We start from the raw sequence: 20,416 nt of genomic DNA, 5'->3' as shown, positions 1-20,416 counted from the left end.
CCCAGTTCTGAACCTGTGTTGGTGGGTTGGTCAGAATACACATGCTTTAGAAAGATGTCAGATCTTACTCAGCCTCAGCCTGCCTTCTGCCCACTGTAGATGGGCCCCAGGAGTGGGACTATCAACTGTACCCCAGGTTGACAGGATGGTGTCCTATTTTCAATGTGACCGTGACTCTCAGTTCCACCTATGCCTATCCGCCCCAGTCCGTACAGCCCTCTTCCTTGCCTGCTGAAGGAGAGAAGACAGTACCGCAGGAGGCATTGGGCTGGCTGGAGTACTGCTTCACAGCCGAGGGGCAGCTCTAAACGCTCTTTGGCATTCTGTAAAGGCCGAGAAACAACAGTAAACACCAAGTGCTGCTGTTAGGCGTTCTACACATGACCAATGAGTCCCCGAAGGAGCGTTATGAGGGGAGTCCTGACAACCCTCTCCAGAGATGAGGACAGTGTCTCGGAGTGACTAAGTATTATCTCCTAGGTTTTAGAGCCTAACAAAACTGGGAGTCAAACTGATCTTTAAAAAATGTTTTTAGCCAAATGTGGTGGCGCACACCTTTGATCCCAGAACTTGGGAGGTGGGGGGGGGGGGAAGAATACTGATGCTTAGTCCCATTCTGAATTAATTCGGTCTTGGTGGGTAGAGTTTGGCTTTAGCATTTCATTTCCCTATATGGCCTTTAATTATTGTTAGGTTTGAGACCTCCTGCCTATAGTACTGGATCTTGTTCCCAGCTATACCTTCAAAGTCTCTAAGATCACAGCCCTTCCTCAGAAATTCTAAGCAGTGTGTGTGAAATCTTGGCCTTGGTGTTTTTAAAGCTTTCTTAGAGCCTTAATGTGTAGCATTTTTCTTTTTATAAAGTTTATTTTATTAGTGTGTTTGCCTACATGAGTCTTAAGTGTACCATTTGCATGTAGGATCCTGTAGAGATCAGGAGTTACAGATGGTTGTAAGCCACCATGTGGATGTTGGGAGCTGAGCCATCTTGCTAGTCTTTTTTAGGGGTGCTGGTCATTGAACCTAGGGCTTTGAGCATGCTGGTCACGTGCTGTTACCATCGAGTTATACTCTGCAGCTAAAGTTAAGAATAAAAGCAGAAATTTCAAATCTGGGGTCAGGGGTACGACTGAAGCAGAAGTTTTTAAACGCTATGCCTGGCTTTCCTGCTCACCATGCCCAGAATTACTTGCTGGGAGGAGACAGAAAGGTACGCTGAAGAGCCAAGCAATTCCTTATAAATGGGCAGAAGAGGAAGCAGAGAAAAGTAGAGACAGTGGAAGCTGCCAAATTTGCTTTCAGAATTATTTATTTATTCTTTTTTCAATGGGCAAACCGGGCAACAGTGAAGGACAAAAGCAGGCAGGCTTTTTCAGTTAGCTGCGCCAGACGGCCCTATTCATTTGTGTGTAGTTCCAATCAGCTTTTTAAAAAGCGCTTTCCAAACTTGCATACAGATAACTTAAGGTCAGTACCAACTTCCATCTAGTTTAAGAACACGAAAAGGAAGAATACTGTTCACTGAAACAGGTCCTTTCCAAAGAACCCCTTTTATATTCTGTTCCCAGCTCCACTTTCCTACCGTTTCCTATGGCCCAATAAAAAGCAAAGGTTCCAAGAGGGTAGAAAAAACCAACTTCAGACTCTTAGGGAGTGAAGCTCTGTGGAGAAGGCAGTGCCCTCACCCTGCCTTGCTAGAGCGACACCTCATCTAAGGTGCAGGAACTGCTCAGCGCACTAGTGCAGGAGTTTCAGGGAAAGAGCCACAGTAGGAGAATGGCCCTGCAGTCTCAGGACTGCTGAGACTCAGTAGCTCTTCTTGTGGGGAGCAGCAAGATATTCCTGTGAAATCACACTATAGAAAAAGACAAAGAAGTCAGTCATCTGTTTGGTGAGGAGAAAGAAGCCAGTCCCTTCTGAATGCCCAGTTCTGAGTCTACCCCCTAGCTGAAGTTTAAGCATTCATCCTTGGAACATAATTCTTATTCATTGGAATTGTGATTTGTCTTACACTTCAGATCAACTAAACATTTTTAGGAGAAACTTCTGCTAACCCATGACCCCAAAGGAAAGACTATATATACTCTGAGTACTTTACATCTTCCTAGGGAAATTTAGTTACATTGTTGGCTCTCAAGTGTCCTACAGGGGGTGGGGGGACCTCTTTTGCAGGGTTCACGATCAAAAGGCAACTAAGCAATAAAACAGCAAACAGAAGTGCAGAAAGTTTCTTATTTTGGGTTTGGTTGCTCGGTATGGAGAGGGGGGATGGTGCACACATTACTGTTGTGATGTGCTGCCTCAAAAATCTATAAACCACACAATAGAAACAAGTTCTTTCCTGTGTTCCATGACAAAGAGACAGTATTGCAAAGAAAACCTCACCCGGAGTTGTCTGCATGATGGCGGACATGTCTCCTCCAGGCTATTCTAAGAGTAACAGGTATTCCTTCAAAGAAGCTGGCAGTGGAAGACCCTTCACCGCATCGGGCAGGTACTGGAGACCCAGGCTATGGCGTACAGCATAGCGGGCGAGTGTCTTAAGAGTTCCTGGTGCTGAGCACAACATAGTCAGTTTTTCACAGAGCTGCTGGTCTTTGGTCACTTCTCTTGGCATGGTGCCATTTTTCCTTAATTCAAAGTGTCCAACAGCTCTATGGAGGAGCTCAAAGCAGGAGTCTTCTTTCTTTGTTCCAAGTCCTCTAACCAGCAGAGCCACCAGGCGGGAGATGGGTGTCTGGCCTTTTAAGTTGATGACTCTGACCTCAGCACCATAGTCAAGAAGGATGCTGACACTCTCAAGATTTCCCTTCATGGCAGCCCAGCTGAGCGGTGTATCATTGTTGTAATCCAGGGCATTGACGGATGCCCCACTCTCTAGGAGAGCCCGCACACAGTCAGCATTGTTCTTAAAGGCTGCCCAGTGAAGCGGGGTGTCTCTGTTGCCATCCAGTGCATTGGGGTTTGCACCATATTCCAACAGGACCTCTACACAAGCCTCATCTTTCTCTGCGGCATAGTGGAGGGCTGTCCGGTTGTAGCCATCCAGGGCATTGACCTACAGAAGGAAGGAGGGGTTACAGTGGGCAACGATGCCTGCGTGATGCGCCCACTCCCTTCCTCATGCAATGCTCTCAACAATGAGGCAATGTGCAATTCCCCAGAGGTCCTGGTGATCGAGAGGAGATGACACCGATAAGGAACAATAGGAACTGAGAACAGCCAACTCTCATCCCACCAGGCTGGCAGGACTGCCGTGTCTACTTCTCTACACTAGAGTCTGAAGAGGGAAAAGATGAAGTCCAAGTCTCTAACACTGCTCTGAGAGAAATTCTCCATTGTCTACCCTGACACTTTCTATATCCTGTGATTAGTGGAAACCAGAAAGAAAAACAATGAAGTCAAAACTCTGTCCTTTTAGCTTTGTTCTGTTCTTTAACCCCACAGAGATCGCAGATGAACTCACGTGGAGGAAAAGCACAACTTCCCGTGCTGAAATGGCAGGTGCCTCACTGAGCCAATCCTCACCTCAAACTCCCGATCTACAGAGCTCCTCCACACCGTACGGTGCACTGGAGCCAAAGCAAACGGCTTACTGGAGCTTTCTCTGTCAGCCTCACCTTCCCTTGGTAAAACTGGTTTTTCACCTCAGGGTCACTTAATTACAAAAAGCTTTAACCACGGGATTATAGACTAGCTAGTGCTGCAGACAGCAGCATGGGCGTATGGAGAGGTCACGGTGGGACTTGCTGCTTCTGCTTCCTGTCCAGTGTGTTTGGGACTGCACGCCGGGGGGCTGGATGGCTTGTCTGATTCAGATTAGCACTCACCACCTGCAAGACTGCTCACCAACAAACAAAGCTGCCAGATCAATTTGTCACGTACGTACTTAGCAACTGCTATAAGCCAGCAATCCAAACACTTTATAACCTTACGGCATACCCTTTTTATAGATGGGGAAACTGAGGCAAAGACAGGGTTTAAGGAATCTGTTCAAGGTCACACAACCGAAGGCACTTGGGCTGGAAGTAGAATCCATGAAATTGGTTCCAAAGTCCTTTTGGGGAGGAGGGCTAGCCAGCTTCGGAGTCTTGTTATAGATCCAAGCTGGCTTCCACCTTACAGTCCTTTGACTCACCCCTCCCAGTGCTAGGGTCACAGGTGAACACATGCCATCATGCCTGGCTCCGAGTCCGTTCTTTCAATCATTCTTTATATTACGCTGCTTCTTGCCAGTACCAAGAGTCTACTTCCAAAAATTTTATTTTTATCTTAAGATGCAATTACAAAGAAGACAATAATCTCCAGAATTTCACATGTCTAAGAATATCTTACATGGCTTAGAATTAATTGGAGTTGAGAAGCCTCCGGACTTATGGTGACTGTATAGTCTGCAGAAGAGGAGTCAATGGAAATATGAACAAACCCCAGGAGGTAGGCAGGGAAGGAAAGAGAAATAAAACTCCTTCTTGGAGCCAGGCACAGCTTAAGTGAATTTTTTTTTTAAAAAGGCAAAGGGATAAAATCCTCAGAATGATCTTACGGGTTTATGATTATACCTGGCTTTAGTAACATATGCCAATGTCACCAGGAGCTGCAAAGTAACCTGGAAGGTGCGAAGGGAAATTCTAGGAAACATGAGGTCAAGTGTTGGTTGTTTTTTTTTTTTTTTTCATTTTGTTGTTGTTGTTTTTGGTTTTTCTAGACAAGGTTTCTCTGTGTAGCGTTGAGCCTTTCCTGGTACTCACTCTGTAGCCCAAGCTGGCCTTGAACTCACAGAGATCCACCTGCCTCTGCCTCCCGAGTGCTGGCATTAAAGGCGTGCGCCACCACCGCCCGGTCGAGTTTTTATGACTCACTAATGTGGAAGTGTTGGAAACGTCACTCACCTCCGCCCCCTTTTCCAGCAGTAACTCCACGCAGTCAGCATCCGACACCATGCAGGCACAGTGCAGGGGCTTCAGTGTACCGTGGGTGCAGTTCACATCTGCTCCCTGTGGGAAGGAGTTCAGAAGCCACAGAAGGGACTTGATGGGGGCGGGGGGCACTCCTAAGCCTCAATATACTTTAACTCCAAGTACCAATTATTTCTAGTAATGAAGTCCAGTACTCAAACCCAGGGAATATTGAAGAGGAAGAAAAGGAAGTCATTTCTCCAGATGAAGCTATTAAATTTTTCCACAACACAGCCTGCCAAAATGCCCCTCCCTCCCGGACACCTCTGAGGACATGGCCTTATGTGTAAAAGCTGTGGGAAAGCTGGCCCAGCCTCCCACTTTCTATGGCCACTGTGCTCTGCAAGTTATGAAAATGAGTCTCAGCCTGAGGCCAGAGCTATCAGGCTCTTTTTACAATTCAACAAATGACGCTAACCATCAGGCTGTCTTAATGGCGTGTTTACAGACTCTTCAAGGTGGCCCGAGTCTCAGCATTACTCCTAATCTGGCTCAGGTGTGCCATTCCCACCAGCAGAGGAACTGGAATGAGAACAGACAAGTTCCCACTGCCCAGACTTCCCTCCCCACTGCGCTGAGAACGAGCTATGGCACGCCTTCCTTCGCCTGCGTGCAACTGACCCAAAGAGAAGATCCGCACGTTGTTTTAAACCATGTAGTGTGGAGGAACCACATGGTCACATTTTCCAAAACATTACTCTCTCTCTAACTTCTCCTCTTCAAAGGAGGAAGGGTAACGAAGATTTCCAGGGTACTAGTCATGTAACAGAGTTACTGGCAGTAGTGCTTAGAGATCAGAGAAAGTGTTTCCTTCCATTTAAAGGAAGTGAGACTTACTTTTAATTATGCGTGTGTGCGTGCATGCGTGCGCGTGTGTGCGTGTGCGTATGTGTGTGTGTGTCCGTCCTTGCATGAGTTTCTCCCCGCGAGTGCATGTGTCTGCAGAGGTCTGAAGAGGCATCAGAGCCCCTGGAGATTCAGTCACAGGTGGCCGTGAGCCGCCTGACATGGGGCCCACTCTCCATCACTGAGTCTCTCTCAGGTCTCTAATTCTCTTGACCGGTAATAACTACACACTGCAGGGCACAGGGTCTGCCGTGGAACTAAAACTGGCAGCTGTTGTAACCAAGCAGGAAAGTGAAATCTCTCCCTGCAATCACCATCGCCCAGGTCTGAAGGAAACCTCCAAGGATTTAAAACCTGACCCCTACTTTGCTTGCCTCCTAAAACCCTCCGTAACACGTGGGCAGAAGACTTTGAGCTGCATGGCTTTCACATATGTGCATGCTCCATATCCTGTCAGGTTAAAAAAACCAAAAACATGCAAGAAGGGTTATCTAGAATATATTGTATGAAGGAAAACATCAAGGACATAAAGGCAGATGAAACAAAAGTTAGGGAGCACGTATTTTAATGATCATGCTAACACTGATGAGCATGGAGTGTGTGCTCAAATCAAGGTTGCAGCTCAAACACCTATGGAAGTTTAGCAGGGATTCTCACACTTCCCCTTTCAAAGGTCTGCTCTATCAAGAATGTGCCACTCACCCCTCTGATGAGGTCCTCTACGTTGTCATGTGGGAAGGAGCGGATGGCAGCAATTGTTCGGATCAGGCGTTCTGAGAGGGAGTATTTGCTCTGAATGCTCTGCATAATATACCACATACTGGAACTCATCAAGGCTCAGAGTATGTTCACATGCTCCAGACTGCCTGAAACAAAGAAGTTTTAGGCATATACAATATCGCCGAGTATACATGTCCTCAGAGTTAAGCATTTTCTGAGGGTTTTTCCATTATAAAAAGTTGTCAAGGAGCTCAGTGATTAATCAATGCCACCTCCTGTAATAGTAAGGCAGATTACAATACCTGCTAAGATGTTAACTAAACCTGGATACTCTCTGATGCCTAGGACAAGATCTCCCTAAGAGGTCTGATACTAAGATCCCCCATGGGGCACCACATGGCTAGCAAGGAGTAAGAGTTGAAGGCTGAAACAGGAAGCACTCTTTTCCGACTCTGAATTTTTGTTTTTATTATCAGTATCACCTCCAGGTTCCTTACAATATAGCTGTGCACACATTGTTGTTTTTCCATCTGAATTAAAATCAACTGGCCAGATAGGACACTGTCTTCTACTGTCCTGCTCAGTAAAGCCAACCACCACCTCCTGTAAGATGTAGACATTTAACACATATTGGTTACTTGACAGGTTATGGAGATGCTCTCAGTGCCTGTGAGAAGAGGGAGGCTATGGAACAAACATATCTTGATGAAAGTCATCTGTGAAATATTTTCAAATATTTAGCAAAAAAAAAAAAAAAAAACAAGAAATAAGTTAACATTCTAAATTAAGGAAGAAAGTGAGTGTATAACCACTCTGGAATCAACCTAAAAAGTTCATAATAATAAAATATGCTTTTGGTTATTGGAAATAAACAGATTTAAACTAAAAGCATTTTAATAACTGACTAGTCAATGCACCTGACAAATATATTTGTGCAGATGTGTTGAAACCACATTAGGGCAGAGAATTCTAGGATGAAAAGAGAAAATAATTCTACATACTTAGATTTATAATAAAAGTTTTAACAATATAAGATGTGTTAAATGATACATCTTAAAATGACAGCCAATAAAGTGATATGTTCTTTATGAATAAAGCACCTATCAAAAACTGGAGTAAAAGTTGGCAGTGGTGGTGCATGCCTTTAATCCCAGGTAGAGGCAGGTGGATCTCTGAATTCCAGGCCAGCCTGATCTACAGAGGGAGTTCCTGGACAGCCAGGGCTACACAGAGAATCCATCTCAAACAAAACAAAACGAAACAAACAAAAAACCTGGAGGAAAAATAATAAGCAGCTCCAACTCTTTGGTGTATTTGCTTAGGAATCTGTGTTTTTATTAAATATCAACCCCTCAAGAGTTAAGGTAATGGGAAGCTTTTATAGTAATGCCTGGTACATGAAGGTCCTCAACACACATTTTTAAACTAATACTTGACTTGGCTTCATACTACCCATCACCCAGGATCCACGCACCAAACCTCTGGATCAGCAAAGTTGCTGTCAAGGTGGGACCCGGAAGCAAAAGCTTTTTTTACTTTGGAACCTAACCGTTTTTTGTCATGACACATGCAATTACTAATGACATGACTATGGAAAAAAATGTGTTCAGTAATTCTGTATTATAGATTTGTTTTTGTGATGGGGTATCCCTTTATACACTGTATAATATAGTATAAACTCTGATAGTTTCTTTCTGCTAACCAGTAGCCTTTTCTATCTATCTCAAGGTGTCCAAGGCTGTGGGTCCCGCTTGGCAGTAGAGTGGCTGCTCCTTGGAATTTGGCAAATCCTTTTCTCAACTCCTAGCACTCAAAATAAACTCACTCAAGCCGGGCGGTGGTGGCGCACGCCTTTAATCCCAGCACTCGGGAGGCAGAGCCAGGCGGATCTCTGTGAGTTCGAGGACAGCCTGGGCTACCAAGTGAGTTCCAGGAAAGGCGCAAAGCTACACAGAGAAACCCTGTCTCAAAAAACCAAAAAAATAAAAAATAAATAAACTCACTCCCTTACCCCCTACCCCCTCACACCCCCGGCCGATCATCAACATCTGTATCTTACACTTTGTAGCAAAGGGAACAAAAGCAGGGGGTAGGGTGGGGGGGTGATGTGGGAGGGACATGCCGCAAAGGTAGGTTTGTCCGGGGGTCCCAACACTGGTGTGGACAGAGGGGACAAAACCCAGGGGAAGGCGTGGACTTGGACTGGTGTGGTTGTTAAGTTTCTGGTACATAGTTAAGTAGAGGACACTAAACCCTGCACTCATTTTACGAGTGTTCCTGGTTCCTGGTTCCTGGAACCCTAATCGAGCATGGCTGGCAGGTGTTCACCTCCTGCTGCCGTGAAGCTCCAGGTGGAAATGGTGTGACAGCATTCGCAATCAGGACCAGTCAGGATCGTCTAAGTCTCCACGCCCCTCAGTTTCCTCAGCTGGTGCTCACCCACCCCATGCCCTGAGCTCTTTCCCTATGGAATGCACAGCAAACACCTTTATTTAAAAAGAAGAAAAAGGAGGAGGAGGAGGGGGAGGAGGAAGAGGAGGAGGAGAAGGAAGAAGAAGAAGAAGAAGAAGAAGAAGAAGAAGAAGAAGAAGAAGAAGAAGAAGAAGAAGAAGAAGAAGAAGCAGCAGCAGCAGCAGCAGCAGCAACGCAGAAAGACACTCAGCAGACGCCACCGCTGCTGATCTGGGCAGGCCTGGGCCTCGCCGTCACGGGGACCATCGACCCGGACGGGGACACCCAACCCCATGACACCTGCTGCTGGAGGCTCGCGGCCGCTGGGCCTGGCGGAGCCCAGGGCCCGGGACAAGGGCACGCCATGCCAGGACTGCGGTGTCCCTTGCGGCGGCGGAGACCCTAGGGGCTCGCAGCAATCCCGGGGAGCCTCAGCCTGCACCCCGGGGCGCTGACACCGACTTGTCCCCGCCCCCACCACCCGCCCAGGCCGGGAAGGGAGGCCCGCAGCCCTTGGCGGGTGGCCAGGGACGTTCCTGGCTGCGGGGCTCCCGGCTGGGGACCCAGCTTCCCACCGTCCCGCACCCACCACGGCCGCACTCACCGAACCGTAGGCAGAGCTCGGTCCGGGAAGCCGCTGTCAAGCCGTGACCCGGAAGCAGAAGCGGCCCGCGGCAGCCCTATGTTTTCAAGCGCAAGACGGCCCGGGGTGCGTCGGCGCCTGCGCGCTGGCCAAGGCGAGAGAGCCGAGCGCGCCTGCGCGGACTCTCGACGCCGGGAAGGTACTTAGGTCTTTCCTAGGGACTAGGGGCTCGGTGGCTGTGTGCCTGTGCTGCCTACAAGCGGCGGGTGCAGGCGCAGTCTCAAACTCGCCCCCAGCCTTGGGCCTCGCCCTGGCCCCATGGTGGGAAAGAAACACGGATCTCGGCTTTCAAGCCTAGTCTATAAGGCTGCGTCTGCGCAGACCAGGCCAGTGTAGGACCGTCCCACCGGCGGCCTCCCTGTGTCCGCATGCAAAATACGGTCCTGGACACCTGGTCCTCACACCGCTCTTCTGCTTAGCACCATCCATTTCAGAGTACAAGCTTCCCATACCTGACCCAGTGAGGGGCTGGTGACTGCCTCTCTACTCTTGATCTGATTAACCCAGGGTATTTGAACCACCGCTCTCTCTCTCTTGAGAATTCACACACAACAAAAGCAGGTTTCCACCTGGGCCCGGCAGAGAGGACGGGGGTCAGAGGATCCAGCAAGACAAAGTACTTTGTATAACCTGGAGGGTGGCGTCCACCTCTCTTCGGAGGTTATGGGCCCTGACAACCCTGGTTCAATGCCATGCACCATAGAAGAACAAGGCTAGGGCTATGGTTCTGAGAGTGATTTATTATTTCCCTCAGTTTCCCTGAGTATTAACTTCCTCGATGTGGGCTCTAATGATACTTAAAAATCCTTCTATTTTTAGACATTTCTTTTTTATGTAGTTCCAGAGCAAAAGGACTTGCTTCCAAAATGCTTACCCCACTGCCCAAATGAGAATAAGTATATGGCTATCGTGATGCTACCGTACTACAAAATGGAGCCCGCGAGCACTTCATTTCAAAATTGCAAAGTCTATAGTATCTGTTCCACTTTTGCTTCTGCTGGTGCCTCCTTTCTAAAGGAAGATAAAGACAACGACGATTCTCAGTTTTAAATTTTAATATCATTGTAGTTGGCTGTTTTGCTCTTTGGGGGGGGGGGCCTGCCACGCAGCTCCCAAATAAATCACACATGGAGGCTTATTCTTAACTTTAAATGCCCGGCTTTAGCTTGGCTTGTTGCTAGCCAGCTTTTCTTAAACTAGCCTGTCAACCTTTTGCCTCTGGGCTTTTACCTTTTTCTATTTCTGTATATCTTTCTCTCTTTCTTTTCTTTTGTTTTAAGATTGGACTGTAGGCAAGCCTAAATTTTCTTTTCCCCTCCTCCTTTTTTAAAAAAATGATTTATTTATTATGTATACAGTGTTCTGCCTGCACGACAGAAGAGGGCACCAGATCTCATTGTAGATGGTTGTGAGCCACCATGTGGTTGCTGGGAATTGAACTCAGGACCTCTGGAAGAGCAGCCTGTGCTCTTAACCTCTGAGCCATCTTTCCAGTCCCATATATCTTTCTTTCTTACTCCATTGCTGGTTGTGTAGCTGGGTGGCTAACCCCTTGCGTCCTCCTCCTCTCGCTCCCTCTCGGTTTCCTCCCAGATTTCTCCTTCTATTTATTCTCTGCCAGCCCCATCTGCTCTTTCTTGCTATTGGTCATTCAGCTCTTAATTAGACCACCAGATATTTTAGACAGGCACAGTTATACAGCTTCATAGAATTAAACAAACAATGCAGCATAAAAGAATGCAACACATCTTTGCATTATTAAATGTTCCACAGCATAAACAAATGTAACACATCTTAAAATAATATTCTACAACATATTATAGGGAAAAGGGGCTGGCTAAAGAAACCCAGCCTGACCCTAGAGCCCAGAACCAGTGAAAGAAACACATCCAAGATCTGGGACCTAAGCCAGAGAAAGGAACACTTTATCCCCAAACCCAGAAACAAAGAAACATGCCCTGACTCTGAAACCAGTGCCAAAGAAATACACTTTGTCCCTAGAATCAGAGCCAATGAAAGAAATGTGCCCTGGCCTTAGAACCAAAAAGCTAAGAAAGGCCAGTGAAAGAAACACAGTTTGACTCTGAAATCAGGGCCATCTCTGTCCCTAACCCACAAAACTAACCAATCCCTGAGCAGAAAAAACTAACCAATCCCTGGACAAAAAATCTTCTCCCTGGAGAAACTCCACCCCCAAGAGATCCTATATAAATCACCCTGCCTGTTCAGTTGTGAGCTGTTCTTTCCCATCCTGGTAGAGGCAGCCACTCTCCTGGACTCCTCCTTCCCAAATAAATCTCTTTCTCAAAAGAGTCTCGGGTGTGAAGATCGTCATTCATCGGGGCAGAGAAGAAGAACCTTGCTAAGTGAAGCAAAAGAAGCTCTGTTGGGAAGCCCCCTTAAATGGAGGCTGAGCAAAGCTCAACTGTAGCAACTCTCTAGGAGAGGAGCAGGATTGCTGTATCCTGCGATGAGACCATGCCCCACTGCACCCCAACTCCAGGAACAGTCAGGATACCTCTCCCTCCAGAGCTGAGCGGTGCCGCCTGACTCCCAGTGCCGCCTGACTCCCTGAACAGTCAGAATATCTTTCCCCCAGAGTTGCAACACTTGCCTACACATATTACTTTTGTTATAAAAATATTCAAACATACAGAAAAAACTAGAAAGAATAGTAAAATGAATCTTTTTTTTTGGGGTGGGGGGAGTTTCAAGACAGGGTTTCTCTGTAGCTTTGGAGCCTGTCCTGGACAAGCTCTGTAGCCCAGGCTGGCCTCGAACTCACAGAGATCCACCTGCCTCTGCCTCCCGAGTGCTGGGATTACAGGCGTGTGCCACCACCGCCCGGTGTAAAATGAATCTTTATAACCATCACCCATTTGTAAAACATTGTCTGTCTGTCACATTTAAAATCTAATTTTATTTTTCTATTGTTCATTTTTCAAGATTTAGCTTGTTATTGGTTATCTTTTTTTTTTTCAGAAAAACTACTCAAAATGTGTGTAATTTCTGCTGCTTTGAGGGATTTTTTTTTTTCTGAGAAGACTCAATTATTTGTTTTGATGGTTTCCCCCTACCCAATTCATTTCCCAAATCTATTGACTGATAAATACAAAAGACTATAAATTATGAGGAAAAATTGGTATTTTATAAAGGTATGAATGATTGCATTTTGCCAGTAGGTGATGAAATAAACTACCCATACAGGTTGTTTTGACGTGTCTTGGAGACCTGCATCACAACAAAAGTAAGTTTTAGATTTGCCCATTACAGAACATTCACTGACCTCTTCTTATAGGCTCAGTTTTTCAGGGAGCAGAGATGAAGTGTGGCTCCTTTCGATTAAGGATTGGAAGGCAAACTTGATCATTGTGATTGCAGTTAAGGACCATCACATCGACAAAGTCAATGTTGAAGAATCATTGTACCCCAAAAGGAAACCAAGGGAGTATAGGAAGGAGAGAGAGACCTGTGACGAGTTGTATAGGGAAAAATCTGTGCTGTTGAGTCCCCCCTGTCTGCCCACCCAAATACTTCTTTCTCCTCAAGCATAAAAATGAACTTCTTTGGCACTGGAGAGTTCAAAAAGTGTTCCCTGTTGCTGGAAAGTCAAGAACTACATCAGCATTTTTGCCTGACGTAAGAAAAAGAAGACTGCAGCTGCAGAGATGGATTTATCAATGTCCTCTCACCAGATGTGGGCCACAAAGAAGACAGACAATACCGAGTTGCCTACTGTCCAAAGGGTGGTCTGAGGCATGGAGGAACCGGATGGCCTGAAGTTAGAAGCAGATAAAGGAATCCTGAAATGCATAGTTGGTTGTAGGCCACCACTTCCATGTCTTTCTAGGCCAAATGCATTTACTTAAGAGGGCTCTGATGATAGGAATCTCCAAAGAACGGTCAAAGGCTTCCTTTAGGAAAAAAAAATCAGCTTCTGCCATCTATTAGATACAGTGCTGGCCTTTTAAAGGACACCCTGGACTCTGATGTCCTGCCTCCTCCCACTTTTACACAAACAGATGGAATAGCATTGGCCAATGGGGAGGGCAGCTTTGGTGGTGTGTGAGGAGCAAGAGGTAGAAAGTCCAGGAGAAAGCTGAAGGCTGGCAGCCACCAGCCGTGGGCCCCACCCAGGGGATGGAGAGAGCAGCCTTGGACTGACAATACCTTAGAATGAATTTGAGAATCTGATTAACATTTTGGACGGGAAACCTTCTAATTACTAAGTAAAGTCATCTAGACCACCATCTTTTTTAAATTCAAGGGACTGTTCTGTACAAGACTATCAATTAACAAAGAATAAACCAAAAAGTAAAGTTTCCATTCAGGAACCAAGGAAGATAGCAACCTAACCCCCACCTCTAGGTAAAATATTTGAAAATATTGAAAACATAAGAGCCTAAAGAACAAAGATGTGATTTGATCACATCCATGACTTGTGCATTCCACATCTGAATTTCATCCATAGGTTCTTACTATATACATAGTTATTTCTGCCCTTTGTAGCTTGAATAGAAGTGATTCATGGGTCTCTGTTTTGTGTGTGTGTGTGTGTGTGTGTGTGTGTGTGTGTGTGTGTGTGTGTGCTGTTTCCCATAAGACCATAGGTCATTGCCCACTATGTTCCTTCCAATTCTGCTCTCAAGAAGGACCCAGTAGGTGGTGGTAATTGGCAGACAGTCTAACTAGTGTTTCTATTTTCAGAGCTGGGCGTAAACTTGAGCTGGAAACTTGATAATGCTGTTATGGCTGTACCCACTGCTGCTAGCAGCAATCAACATGGATTAGTATCCAGACCACGTACAGGCCATGGGGGTGAACCATGTGACAGATCTGATGTCCTGTCTTTTAAGCCATGTGAGTAATTCCTTTTAGGAGTGAACCATCTTTCTTCTCTTATTGGCTCCAAATATTTTCCCGGTTTTAAGCAGGTCTTTTGGAGTGACAGGAAGCTGCAGGAGAGGAATTCTGCCTTGCTAGCTCCTAAGTGGTGACAGAGAGCTTTTCACGACAGCTTTCTGGGCTCTGGCCAAACTCATCAAATATGCTCCTGCCTCAGACCCCCTTCTCCAGGGCCACACGTCTAATGTTGATGGCATGTCCTTCCTAGAGAAGGGTGTCTTAAACGTAGAAAGAGGCTTTTCCCAAATACTCTTATCACCAAAAGAATAAAAGCCGAAGGGAAATTCGAGATTCTCTTAAACTTGAAGGAGAGAAGGGATGGGTCCAAAGCAATATGATAGAGTAAAAAATTAGGATCTACAGTGTAATCCACTATCTTTAGTGGGAAAAAATAACTTATCCCCACTAACACAAGAGTAAATGTTACCTTTCTCTGGACTTATATAGTGTTTAGGGTTGTCACTTAATGTAATTCTTTATATTTAGAAACAATATAACACCATGTAAGCACAGTAGGAACCAATATTCCATTTCTGAGCAAGTTGCATTCCATATCTCAGCCTCAGTTTACTGACCCAAGACCAGAGAGCATCTAATCTAAGGGTTAAGTTCACAAAACCTAGGCCATATTTGTGAAGAGCAGTTCTATATGCTACATAAAGCATTAAGGGCTATTATCTATGCCATCTTGATATTAGCTTGTGTTTGTTTAGAGAGATTGCCAAATGTTTTGTCCTTTTGACCCCATTAAGGATGAGACAGATTTCCTATGTTCATTCCTTCTCCATAGCAAAATCCCAGCACGTAGTAGGTGTGCTGGCTAGTTTTTTTTTTTATGTCAACTTGGTATAAACTAGAGTCATCTGAGAGGAAGAAATCTCAACTGAGAAAATATAAGATCAGGTTGTAGACAAGCTTGTAGGGCATTTCCTAATTAGTGATTGAGGTGTGGTGTCGCCCCTAGTCTGGTGGTCCTGGGTGCGATAAGAAAGCAAACCCCCCTGCCGGCGCTGGTGGCACATGCCTTTAATTCCAGTACTTGGGAGGCAGAGGCAGGCAGATCTCTGTGAGTTCAAGGCCAACCTGGCTTACAGAGTGAGTTCCAGGAAAGGCATGAAAGCTACATAGAGAAACCCTGTCTCGAAAAACCAAAAAAAAAAAAAAAAAAAAAAAAAAGAAAAGAAAAGAAAAGAAAAAAAGAAAAAGGAAAAAAAGAAAAGAAAAGGAAAGAAAGAAAGCAAACCCCCAAATAAAACCTCCAGTGCTAGGAATGGGTTACATCTAATTGAATTGTTGGCCAAAGGGGCTCTCTGGAAACCCACAAATAACCCAGGCTATAGCCAAGGCTGTTGGTTGTTCTCTACAAACCTGGCAACTCCATGTTGCTGAAGACAATACCTACATAACTCAATGAACACAGAGAAGTCAAGCTGGTGCCCACCTAGAGCATCCCTGCTTCCTCGTGTTCATGGTGCTGGGAGGTACTCCTTCTGCATGCTACCAAAGGAGACAGGTAAGTAGCACCCCAGCTGCAAACCCGTTGATCTACAAGTGGTGGCCGGCCTGCAAGACATGCTGGTGCAATAGTAGCACAAAATTTGTGGGAGTGACCGACCCCGATCTGATTGGACTTAAGGCCCACTCCAGGAGATGGAACCTACGCCCCACACTGCCCAGATGGCCAAGAACCTGAGACATCATAGACCTAGAGGAAAACCTAACGCCATGGTTCTGCTAAAGGAACATAGCAACGAAAGGACTCCTCACGGCATTCTGCCATAGATCAGCGTCTCTCTCAGCCGCTGTCAGAGGATCTTCCTCCTACAGTAGATGGGAACAAATGCAGAGACTCACAACTGGAGAATGTGCAGAGTGAGAGACCTTGGAACATTCAGTCCTAAGTGGGATGTCTCCATCAAATCCCTCCCCTCGGGGCTCAGGAAACTCTGAAAGAGAAGGCAGAAAGATTGTAAGAGCAGGGGTGGGGTGGGGGGGACGGACACACGACACACACCAAGGAAACAAGGCCATCCAGACACAATATGACGGATGCGACTATGAACTCAGAGACTAGCAGCATGCAGACGGTACCCAGCTCTAAGCCAGATGGGGTCCTAGTATGGGGAGGGGAAGTAGACACACGTCCCCATGCCTAACCCAGAAGCTATCTCCAATTGATAACCACTCGCAGAGGATAAATCAGTTTTCTACAACGGAGTCTCATTGGGTATACAAATAACACTTAAGGGCAGGCCCCATGCCCAGCAGCAGATGGCCAACACCAAAGGAACTCAATGATAGTTTTGGAGGTATTTTGTCACACAATGCTTTGTCTAGGCTTTTTTTTTTTTAACCTTATGGATCTTTTGCTTATATATTATGGTGCCCAGTTTTGTTTTTATGAATTTTCTCTGCGTGTGTGTGTGTGTGTGTGTGTGTGTATGTGTGTGTATGTGTGTGTAAATGTGTGTTAGCATCTGTATGTGTTTCTTATGCCTTTTCTTTGGCACTTTTTTCTGTTTGTTTGGTTTTTTTATCTTATTTAATTTATTTATTTATTGTTATTTATTATTATATATTTCAGTTTGTAGTCTAAGAGAGAGAAAGATTGTAGATTTGGGTGGGTAGGGAGGATCTGGGAAGAGTTGGGGGAGGGGAAACCATAATCAGAATATATGGTATGAAAAAAATCTATTTTCAAGAAAAAATTAAACATGTGCTTACCATATAGCCACACACATCCACAAAAAAAAAAAAAAAAGCAACCCGGGAAAGCCATGCAGTGCAGTAAGCCAGTAAGCAGCACCCCTCCATGGCCTCTGCATCAGCTCCTGTCTCCAGGTTCCCACCTGCTTTGAGTTCCTGTCTTGGCCTCCCTCACTAGGCTGTGACTCAAGATATGCAAACCAAACAATCCTTTTTTCTTTCTCAAGTTGTTTTCGGCTACAATGTTTCATCACAGCAGTAGTAGCCTTAACTAAGGCAGTAGGTATAGTCAAGCCTAAGGTAAAGTGAACTACCGAAAAGTAACCTCCCAAAGACAGGGACACTAGAATGTCTTCTCTGATCTGAGAAAGAAAAAGGCTAAGGGATGAACTCAGAGAAAAACTGAGAAGGAGGTTTGGGAGCTAGAATAAAGAGAAAGAAAATTAGAAGACAAGGCAAATTAGGGTGAGTCACACCGCAGAAGCAGGGCAGCATTAGTGTGTGGCCAGAGGAGCTCCCAGGACGCCTGGGGAGTAAACAAGGGCGTCTTTCAGAAGCAGCCTGAGACAGGCACCCTCCCAACATCAAATGCCCTCCCCTGCTTTCCTTTTCATTTTCCCCAGGGCTCAGGGAAATTAAGGAATCATTTAGGTTTTTAATTGAAAGTCACCGTACATCTATATTTTTATGTTTTTTTGTCCTATAGAATCCCAATATTTTCCACTACCAGAAATAATTTCAAAACATTTAGATCTTCATAGAGAAAGAATGCTTAAGGGATTTTGAAAAAGAATTACAGTAAAACACAATTAACATTAATATCATTGAAATAATACATACATGTTATATTTTTTCCAAAGACATAAGCATTGAAGTTTAATTATCTGACAAACACTAAAATGAATGAATTCTTTTAGAAAAAAAATTTTATTGACTATGGAGGGAAACAACAGATATGAAATGCCCACTTGCCTGGCACCATTGAATGGTCTAGACCAGTAATTCTCAACCTTCCTAACGCTGCTGCGACCCTTTAATACAGTTGCTCATGGTGTGGTGACCCGCAACCTTAAAGTTATTTTCATTGCTACTTCATAACTGTAATTGTGCTAATATTATGAACTGTGATGTAAATATCTGTGTTTTCTGATGATCTTAGATGACCCCTATGAAGGGGTCATGGCCCACAGGTTGAGAACCTCTGGCGTGGAGTGTGTTAGTAAAGAAGCAAGCAGATTGTCTAGAACCTGTTCTAGGGGGCTGAGAAGTAAATTAGGTTCCATGTCAGAGTTTTCTGTGTGGCATGGTTCATGCCAATTCTGATAGGAATATGTCTCCCCCTGGAGGGCAAAGAGAGGATTTGTTCTTTCAAGACTGCTTCCCCAAAGTTCAGTAATTAGTACATTCCTTGACTCATTGACTACTTTTGTTTTTTGATAGATTCATTCATTTATCCTTCCATCCATTCATCAGATACTTATTAAACACATTATGATGGCCATTAACTATGAGAGATGCTGAAGATACCATCAAGAACAAGATAAACATGACCCCTGACTCTAGCTAGGGAAATTACAGTTCTATGTGAGAAATGAATATTACAAAATCATTGGCAAACCCAAAAAAATCACAATAGTGATATGCACCATAAGATAAAGGTGCAATGAACTAAATGCATGTCTTTCCAAATTCGTGTACTGAAATCTTGGCCCCTGGAATAATGGTATTAGGGGATGAGACCTCTGGAAAGTGATTGCTCCTGAATGTGGTTAATGACCTCATAAAAGACCCCAGAGAGATCCTTTTTCCTTCTGCAAGTTTAAAGGAAAAGAATGATGATTTATGAGAAAGTGTCTCATGAATCAGCATCTCGATCTTGAACTTCAAATGTCCATGACTGTGATGAATAAATTGGTTATTTATAAATGACCCAGCACATTAGATTTTGTTACACTGCATAGTAGAACAAGACAGAAAATTGAAGAGTAATAGGACTATTCGATGAAGGACATCATTCAGGGTGGGAGGTCAAGAGAGTTTCCCAAGTACAGACCTAGAAGACCGGTGGGGAAAACAGATTGAAGATGAGAAGGTTCAGGAGGGATGCTGAGGCAAATCAAGCGCTGGAGAGCACCGAGACTTGGAGAGGCAGAGAGCACCGGAAGCTAGAAGAGAAAGACCAGAATGGAATGTTGCTGACACAAGCTGAGGCTAAGAACCATGGGGTGACTCCAGAACAGGTGGAGCCTGGGGGATGTGTTGGGGCTTCTGAACTGTGTCTCCAGAAGGTGGGAGCCCTGTACTAGGCTTTTCCTTTTGGGCCACCAACCAGCTCCCAAATCATGACATGGAGACTTCTTATTAGTTTTGAATGCTCGGCCTAGCTTAGGCTCGTCTCTGGCGAGCTCTTTTAACCTAAGTTAGCCTGTTTCCTCTTTATCTACCTTTTGCCTCAGGGCCTCTTCCTTTCTTCTGTCTGTATATCTTTCTTTCACCGGTTTTCCTGTCTGTCTGGCTCTTGGCTACCTGGCTACTCCCAGGCATGTTCCTTTCTTTCTCCCCATTCTCTCTTTTTTTTCTTCTTCTTTTCCTTCTACTTATTCTCTCTGTCTGCCAGCCCTGACTATCTTTTTGCTGTCTACCTATTGGCTGTTCTTTTTTGTTTGTTTGTTTTTTTCGAGACAGGGTTTCTCTGTGTAGTTTTGGTGCCTGTCCTGGCTTTCATTCTGTAGACCAGGCTGGCCTCGAACTCACAGAGATCCGCCTGGCTCTGTCTCCCGAGTGCTGGGATTAAAGGCGTGTGCCACCACTGCCTGGCTTGGCTGTTCTTTTTGTTAGACGAATCAGGCAAGGTAAAACAGCAACACATCTCTTCACAATTAAACAGATGCAGCACAAACAAGTGTAACACACCCTTACATCATTAAATGCAGTGTAAACACACCTTTACACAGTTAAAGTAATATTTATTCCACAGCATAAACAAATGTAACACATCTTTGCCCGGTTAAAAGAATATTCCACAACAGAGTCCACTACTAGGTTTTATGCAGGTAAATCACTATGCCTGCATTTTTAAAGGGTCACTCTGGCTTCCCGAGAGAGAATCTTTACACAGGGGCAGGGTAAGGATCAAAGAATTGAAAACAGCAGTCTAGGCAACAATGATGGGCGCTGAAGGCGGCTGCCA

The 20,416-nt window shown here is 45.2% G+C and overlaps 1 protein-coding gene across 3 annotated transcripts; it reads right to left on the bottom strand.

Annotated features, from left to right (window-relative positions):
• Positions 1–1,290: 1,290 nt before the first annotated feature.
• Asb8 (ankyrin repeat and SOCS box containing 8) lies at positions 1,291–16,394 on the bottom strand. 3 transcript variants are annotated; one of them, XM_028891929.2, is made up of 4 exons: positions 9,577–9,683; positions 6,504–6,667; positions 4,890–4,994; positions 1,291–3,058 (listed from the first exon to the last, which is right to left on the bottom strand). In XM_028891929.2, exons 2-4 carry the CDS (start codon positions 6,630–6,632, stop codon positions 2,426–2,428), a joined length of 867 nt encoding a protein of 288 aa, XP_028747762.1. In that variant the 5' UTR covers positions 6,633–6,667; positions 9,577–9,683; the 3' UTR covers positions 1,291–2,425. The 3 variants fall into 3 exon arrangements, with proteins under 3 accessions (XP_028747762.1, XP_037053296.1, XP_028747763.1); XM_037197401.1 differs by lacking the exon at positions 9,577–9,683 and adding an exon at positions 16,375–16,394 and having other exon boundaries at positions 2,426–3,058; XM_028891930.1 differs by having other exon boundaries at positions 2,426–3,058; positions 6,504–6,663; positions 9,577–9,684.
• Between the last annotated feature and the right edge of the window lie 4,022 nt (positions 16,395–20,416).

This window comes from Peromyscus leucopus, chromosome 20, assembly GCF_004664715.2.
Source record: "Peromyscus leucopus breed LL Stock chromosome 20, UCI_PerLeu_2.1, whole genome shotgun sequence".
Classification (NCBI taxonomy): Eukaryota; Metazoa; Chordata; class Mammalia; order Rodentia; family Cricetidae; genus Peromyscus; species Peromyscus leucopus.
This window is presented reverse-complemented; position numbering and strand designations above follow the sequence as displayed.

Coding starts and splice junctions, on each gene's coding strand:
- Asb8 (XM_037197401.1), bottom strand. CDS start 6,632: ATGAGTTCCAGTATGTGGTATATTATGCAGAGCATTCAGAGCAAATAC. Junction 4,995..6,503: donor TAGAGGACCTCATCAGAGGG/GTGAGTGGCACA, acceptor TCCTTCCCACAG/GGAGCAGATGTGAACTGCAC. Junction 3,059..4,889: donor TGCTGGAAAAGGGGGCGGAG/GTGAGTGACGTT, acceptor TTCCTTCTGTAG/GTCAATGCCCTGGATGGCTA.